At 44.1% G+C, this 7,890-nt stretch overlaps 1 protein-coding gene across 1 annotated transcript in view; it reads left to right on the top strand.

Annotated features, from left to right (window-relative positions):
• Window positions 1–787: 787 nt before the first annotated feature.
• The window catches only part of hcn1 (hyperpolarization activated cyclic nucleotide-gated potassium channel 1), a gene marked incomplete at both ends in the record, with an annotated part of 31,072 nt that continues 23,969 nt past the window's right edge, over window positions 788–7,890 (top strand). The window contains 2 exons of the mRNA XM_084483254.1: window positions 788–793; window positions 2,661–2,822. Of these exons, the coding sequence (XP_084339380.1) occupies window positions 788–793; window positions 2,661–2,822 (168 nt within the window). The remainder of the gene's footprint in view (window positions 794–2,660; window positions 2,823–7,890) is intronic.

Genomic DNA, 7,890 nt, shown 5'->3' with positions numbered 1-7,890 from the left:
GTTATAAGCGGGATAATGTACAGAGAGCTGGTCATATCGCAACGAAAAGAACATAATATACAAAAATAATAAAACTAGGCTAAATATTTTTCTTTATAGTATTTTCTTGCCTTTTATTTAATTGTTTTACTGTTTCCCTGTGGGCTTGTAGGCACACATTCATGGACAGTGGCAAGAAGTGAATGCACACACACACACACACACACACACACACACACACACACACACACACACACACACACACACACTGCATACACTGCATACACTAGCCCCAGACCATCTGGCTTTGCAGTCTTTCTGCTTAGCCAGCAGCCCAAGGAGACATAGGCAGCAGTGACTCTTTTAAACCCTTTGTTTTTCACTTTTGTTTGGCTTTTTCCACTCATATCCCTGCCAAGTCCTGCAGTCATCACCGGCAGACTGAATCCTCTGCTGCAGCTGGTGTAGAAGTGCTCTTCACGGAGTGCCTATAGTCTATAGAGCTGTGTATATATATATATATATATATATATATCGTACTGTACATTATTCAAATTGCTCGTCAAAGTTGCTCCAGTTGTTAAAATATATTGGACATATTTGACTTATAGTGGTATTTCAGTACAACCACATAAAGTAGCCTTCAATGAGCCTGACAAGGCTCATTTTATTTGTCTAACTTTTAATCACAGTTAGGCTGAAAGGGCTTTAGAGGCCATACTGTACATTTATGACAACCCCTAACGCTAGCCCGTACAAGAGCAGTAAGAATAGAATGGAGACTTTTCATTATGCTTAAGCGACGACGATGACAGTACGTTTATTTAGCGGCGCATTCAACCATGGAGTTGCAAGCGAAAAAGTCACGCAACAACATAAATTCATCAGATGACCTTTAAGTGCTGCGTTATACGAACAAGAGATAGATGGTTGCAGTTATGCAACATTACGCCTTGTTGCAATTTCAATTGTACTACATTGTCTCCGCCGTGGTGCAAGTGGTACCGTTGACATGTCTTTTGGTAAATGCCCACTGCAAATGGGAGTTTTGGTACAGGGTATCCACAGGTAACTGTATCACATCCTTCTTCTCTGTGAAACCGGGACTTTGTTCCCGCTGCACTGAAAGTAAAAAAAAAACCTGCCCTGAAACATTTGTCATCCAGGCATAAAATGAACTTCTCATTTGGGTACGCCTCACCGCGTGGAGGTCCGGTAAAACTCATAGACTAATAGAGTATTACACTCATGGCCGGGAAAAAGGCCATTACCTTAAAAATAGATAACAATTACCTGTAATCCCCATTATGATATTTGATGAGCGTAACGCAACAGTGGACTTTAAAAATAGCCAATGGGAAAGGTTTATCGGGCCCAAAAAAATAATTATCTATATTCTACGTTTTTTCGGGGTCGAGTTCCAGCCTAAAAAAGAGCAATGAGGTGGGATAACTGGTTCCCCGACATAAAGCGCAGATTTTCTCTCGCAATTTCCGAACTTTTGTCGTCGTGCGGTCATTGTCCGCCGTGTGGACCCAATTTCAATAACACCTCTCCTGATTGGTTCACGTGGTCACTCACCCAGCTAAAGACTTTCTATTCTTACAACCCAACCCTTCCCAGGTCCCCCCTCACTCTTCCATTCAAACGCCACCAGTGAAGGAGTGTGTACATATACATACATATACAGTGTACATATACTGTATATACATATATACTCTATGATAATATACAGAATCTAGGTGAGCGCTAGGCGGTGTGTCTGCTGGTTGTTGTTGTTTTTTGCCCTCACAACAGGTCAGTTTGTTTTGGATTACTGCCATTATTAATTATGAATTGCTCAACATCTGTGAGAGCATCAGACACACGCACACGCACACACACCCACACACAGGCACGCACGCACGCACACAACCACGCACGCGCGTACGTGCGCATGCAAAAGCACCCCCGTCTGCAGTAAAACTAATCCTCTAGTGGACTAATCAGGCACACCGTGTTCTGTACTTCAAAAGTGATTTCAGTTTTTTTTCCGGCCATGCAATCACCAGGGCTCAGACAGTGCCTCATCAGCAGCACAGCCTGTGTTATTGTATCCCGTTTTAATACGCACAAAAAACTATGACTCCATAGAAAAACACATCTCTTGTTACTCAAAAACGTCTTGCGTGAGGGTTCCCAGAACGTATGGAGTGTGCTAACTGATATACTGTATGTCGTGGAATTGGACAGATATCGTATCCCTAACCCTGTATATAATGATACATTTGTACTTCCGGTTCGACGCTAACTGCATTTCATTGGCTTTGTGTCAGTTCTCTGCCTAATGACAACCTATCGAATCTAAACTTATAGAATAGTAGTAGTGAGAAATGGATTTGGATCCATGGTCATTGACTCTTGTTCAAGCTGTTCTGTAGATAGGAGTTAGGAAATCACGGTGTCCACCAGTAGGTCTTCTGTTCCGCTGTCCTCAATCATACAAAAAAAGGCATTTACATTTTGCTACGTCAAGGTGTACATTGATTATGCGTATTATGTGATTATGTGAGATTATGCGACGGTTGTTTTTGTGCATACATCGAAAACCAGGTACAATCCATTGCATATTCGGAACAACAACAAACTCATCTCTTTCTCCCGTGTCTCTCTCTCTCTCTCTCTCTCTCTCCTTCTGACAGATCTTCCATATGACCTATGACCTCGCCAGTGCGGTGGTGAGGATATTCAACCTGATCGGCATGATGCTGCTGCTGTGCCACTGGGACGGCTGCCTGCAGTTCCTGGTGCCTCTGCTACAAGACTTCCCTCCGGACTGCTGGGTATCCCTAAACGGTATGGTTGTAAGTATTGCCCTTTTTACCTTCTTCTTGGTGTTCTCTCTGTGGTGCTGTGACGTGTCTGTGGTGGTTGGTGGTGTGTGTGTGTGTGTGTGTGTGTGTGTGTGTGTCCCGTGTGTAGCAGAGTCGGTCGCCTGTGGACAGGGATGGACTGGGACAAAAGATTTGGCCCAGGACTTTGGGATGGAGAGGCCTTTTATGAGACCGCGGGAATAGCGCGCGTAGAATTTTGCCACTGTGTGAAATAATAAAAACTAGTCCTTAGCCGTGGATATGTGCATTGCAACAACATGTCAATGTTGGGATGTGCATGTGTTTAGAATTTTGTGAAGATCACTGGGAAATATTTTATAAGCAATCTTGTCCATGTACAAAATATTAGAAATTGCATGTGCCTAGAAAGGTAAATCAAGGCTGATTATCTAAATCATCAGCCTTGATTTACTGATCTAATGATCTAATGATCTAAATAGTGCAAGATACAATTATTTTAGTGGAATGAAAAAAAGTGGGAAAGAATTGTCATATCTAACAACATACAAAGATGTCACATTGTCTGCCCCTCACTGCTGGTTACTGCTTCACATAAATCACAAATCAAGCTTTTTTTTAACCAATGTTTGCAATGACAATATAGAAAAATGGCTCTGTCAGTCTCTGGCCAGGTATATATTGAGGGGCTATATGACATTTCAGAGTGATAGGTCAAGCCGTTTAGGAGAAAAATGAGGACACACACACACAGACAGACAGACTTTCCTTGATTGATATAGTTGGATTCATATAGTTAGAGAAAACAAACAGCTTGTCATGGATGTAGAGCTTGCTCTGCTTCGTCTCTGCTGGACCCTGAATCTGCCGGTGTAGAGCTACATCTACATGAAAAATACTATAGGCTACACGTTAAACGTTTATTATACGGTTGTGCTTAAACTTTAATACTTTTAGCTGGGGGGGGGGAGAACTCTCATGGGGATTGGGCTTCACAGGGTTTGTTGGGGTTACCGGCGTTGCTGTGGTTACCGGTGTTGAAGTGTTCCAATGGTTTATTAGCGGTGGTATCTAATAAATCGCTGTCTAATCAATACTTCATTCACTGCCTCTTCTGTGGTCATTACAATATTATGAATAGACTGCGTCGTGGTACTTTTCCGTAATTAGTTTAAGTCTTATTATATTGCCAAACATGCCCGCAAGCGCACCTGTCATAGCTATGCTGCTGTGTCCTGTTCCTGCCTTATCATTGGTCTCGCTGACAGGGGCGTCAACCTTGGCTTTTCCACGGAAAAGGTCGGTTAATTTAGCACATTTGGCTGCGTCTTGCTCTAACGTTTTTTTTCTTTTCAACCTCAACTTCTGAGCGCCACCCAATTCTTTTTCCTCTCCACCACCTTTTTTTCCTTTTTGACATTTTTCGTACTTCTGCGTTCTGAGATTAACTGGAAGTACGTGACCGCCGTGTGTCAGGCTGAGCCAATCAGAAATGACAGACCGCGGAGCAGTCCAAGTTTGGAGGGGTCGTTCGGCCGCTCGCTTTGGCCGCTCGCTTTGCCCCCATACACTGTGGTGGGGGCGACCCCCCCCTCTAAATTGACAGTAATACATCGGCCCCGTTTTACCGTCAGGCCAGAGCGCCGTTTCACGCTGTAAGCAAATATCCAGCAGGCCAGCCCAAATCACGGCTTACTTGTTCTCTTTTTTTACATCTTCAATTGAAAAAAATATAATAATATAATATAATATAATAATATAAAAAAATAAAATAAAATAAAAAATTACGGCCGGCCGGCTTGGCCTGAAATCGTCCGGCCGTTCTGGAAAAATCTCCTGAACTTCCCGATGGCCAGTCCACCCCTGCCTGTGGAGTTGATGCAAACATTGTTTTTTTTCCGATGTGTGAAGGTCTTTTTTATTCATTCTGGGGGCGTTGTTATCGTGTGTCTGTTGTAGAGAAGGCATTGGTTGCTGGCACAATCGTTCAATGGTATGGATTGTGTTCTTCCTGAAATGCTTTAGAATCATCATAAGCATCCTATTGGGAGAAATATAGAACCGGAACGATCGGGACTTCTCACACTTCTAGGTCATTGTGCGTTACAAATATCCCAGTTCTTTTATGTAGTGCAACCCCTCTCATTATATTTGGCTATCCTTGATAAAAGCTTCAGCTCTGGGTTGAGGGTTCATCTCAGTCGTCCTGCCCCCCGTACGTATCTAATGCCGTTCTGAGAAAGGGGGTCAAATGACTGTGAGACGAGTGATAGTGGTGGAGATAGCGCCGGACCGGAGATAGGATCCCTGGGTAGCTTCTGCCGTCCGTGTCTGACCCAGAACAACCACCACCACCACGACACTCCAGGTCACAGTCTGGACGTAACCAGCCAAACTGTGACAGCCATCGATGGTCGAATCACCCCGTCGTTCCCACTACCATGGATTTGTTGTGATTGGCTGTTTGCAGCTGTTTTTTTTTTTTTTTTGCAGCTATATATTTCCTTTATTTTTGGTTTTTCATAGAATTGGGTCCTCCTAACTGAAGTCCATTTATTCCCGGTGAGGATGAACTGCATAGTGCCCATATCGTTCAGCCTTTTTCAGCATCTATAAGGCTTGGCTTTCAGCGCTATCCTTTTATCCTATGTAAATAGAGATGATAATTGGCAGCGGAGTGAATACATTAGTTCTCATTTTCTGGCGTGATCACCAATGCGGTGAAATTGAAATATTGAAGAGGCATCCGTATAAAATATTCTGTTTTAAAAAGGCCCCCTGAAAATGTGTCTACTATGTATGAAATAGAACAGAGTCCTCTGTTTTACTCTACGAAATAGAGCATCAAAGTACTGTATGCTGACTATAGATGCACTTCGAATACATTAAAGGACAACTTTTCAACAGGGCTTTTTTCCCTATTCTCCGGTCACTTTGGGGGTGAGGGACGAATGCAGACCACAATTTTTTAAATTGGTCCAGCATTATGCAAGAAGGCTGCAGCCGTAATCCTCAAAAAAACAGGTTGCAATGTAATCCTTTGGGGCAATAGCACCGCGTCAATGGACGCCCTCTAAAAGTGGTTGTTTTGCCACTGACGGCCTCAGATTATATTTAAACATTGTGGCACCGATACCAATTCGTCCCTTACACCCTCAATGATTGGAAAATGCGGGCCCGGGTGGAAAAATTCACAATGTTGTCCTTTAAATGTGAATCGAAGATGCAAGTTATGTGTGTTATTATTTGTTTGCTTTGTTGCGATGTCGGTAACGGTTGGTACAGTATCAGTTACTGTACATAGCATGGTTCTGTGTGAAGCCCTGCTGTTCTCGCTCTCTCTCTCTCTACCGCTCTAGTATCCTCCGCTATCATCTCTCTCTCTCTTTCTCTCTCTCTCTCTCTCTCCCTCTCTCTCTCCCTCTCTACTATCCTCCGCTATCATCTCTCTCTCTCTCTCTCTCTCTCTCTCTCTCTCTCTCTCTCTCTCTCTCTCTGTGTTCAAAGTGAACTCTAAATTATCTAAAGTGCAACGCCCAGCTCAGCCGAGCAATCTCCCCTCCACTAACACTCACAACGCGTCTCACACAAAAAGGTGCACACAAAAACAACCAGCATGATTTATTTATTTACCTCCATTTCTAGTGTCTAGTGATGCCCTTTTTATTATTAGGGTTTCATTATCACAAATGGCCCCTACAGGCACGGCGGACAATGGTCGTGACGGGGCTCTGATGGTCGTTCCGTTTCTCCATCGCCAGTGGTCCGTCTCTCACTGTCTCAACCTGGCCCTTTCCTCTCTCGTCTTCAGCCCGCTGGCTTTTAGCCACACAGCACTTTGTTCCTTGTGATAAGACGTTGTGTAAAGTACTTACGTTTAGTGAATCACTTGATGGTGTCCACAAACTCACACATTAGTTCCAAAAGCCTTAAAAAAAGACAAACAGTGTGACCTCACCGACGTTTACCTTCATGGCAGGTGCGCTCTCGCTAAATGTTCAACTTTTTTTGGTAACGGATATTTTTGGTGAAGCCAGGAGGGACCGTTACAACGGTTTGACCACCCAGACCGGTGTCGTCCTTTAACCAACCAAGTACATTAGGGACGGGAATTGGCAGGGACCTCACCATACAATATTATCAATTTGTTATTTTTTTCTGTAAAATGATTGTCGTTTTTTAATTGATTTTATCCTATTGGTTTAACATATGTGTTTAGCATGGCTACAGGTCCGTGGCCATTGTCTTTTTTTATACCATACAACCACTATAACGCCACTCCTCTGTAGGATGTTACCGCTCATCTGCTCCCACTAAGATTATATTGCAAAGAATCCCACATGAATCGACTCCCAGACCCCTGCTGTGCATCCTTATCCTCCCCTCCTACCCTGCTGCGTCTGTCGATCCCAACCACGGCTTAGTCTCTCTAGTATCTCTAGTCTGTAGCGTTGCCTTGGCCTCTTCCTACTTGGCTTCCCGTTCTAAAAACCGTGGGAGTTATCTAGTTATCAACATGTACTGTGAGACACAAGTGCACACTTAACATGGACCCTCGTGTTCAAAGTGAGCCACGTTGACATTAGACGCATGCTGTTCAGGAGCGTGCGGGGGGGTGGCACGTCAGCAGAGCCGCTTGCTGGAAATCGGGGAATCGAACGTGGTCCCTTTCGGACAGAGGGGAGTCTGACACATTGGCCACCACACGACCCTTTCCCCCTCGCTCAACCTTTCACCGAACCCTCTGTTGGATCTTTAGTTCTTCTTCCAAAACCATCTCCGGCTGATTTCTCCTCTCTCTGATCTCCACTGTTTTCTTCTTGTATTTCCTGAAAATGTTCACACAGCCTCTCTCTCCGTGCTCCCCTATGTTCACACGGCCTCTCTCTCCGTGCTCCCCTATGTTCTGTGCGCCATCACAACCTCAAACACGCATTTCATCACCAGAGGATGACAGGAGTACCGCTGGACGCTAGGCAGTTCATTATTATCTCACCTCTGCCTTGTCAATGGACTGACAACCAACCAGCACATGTAAGCTCTCTCTCTCTCTCTAGTGCTCTCTCTCTCTCTCTCTCTC

This window comes from Micromesistius poutassou (genome assembly GCF_964030765.1).
Source record: "Micromesistius poutassou genome assembly, chromosome: 18".
Taxonomy (NCBI): domain Eukaryota; kingdom Metazoa; phylum Chordata; class Actinopteri; order Gadiformes; family Gadidae; genus Micromesistius; species Micromesistius poutassou.
This window is presented reverse-complemented; position numbering and strand designations above follow the sequence as displayed.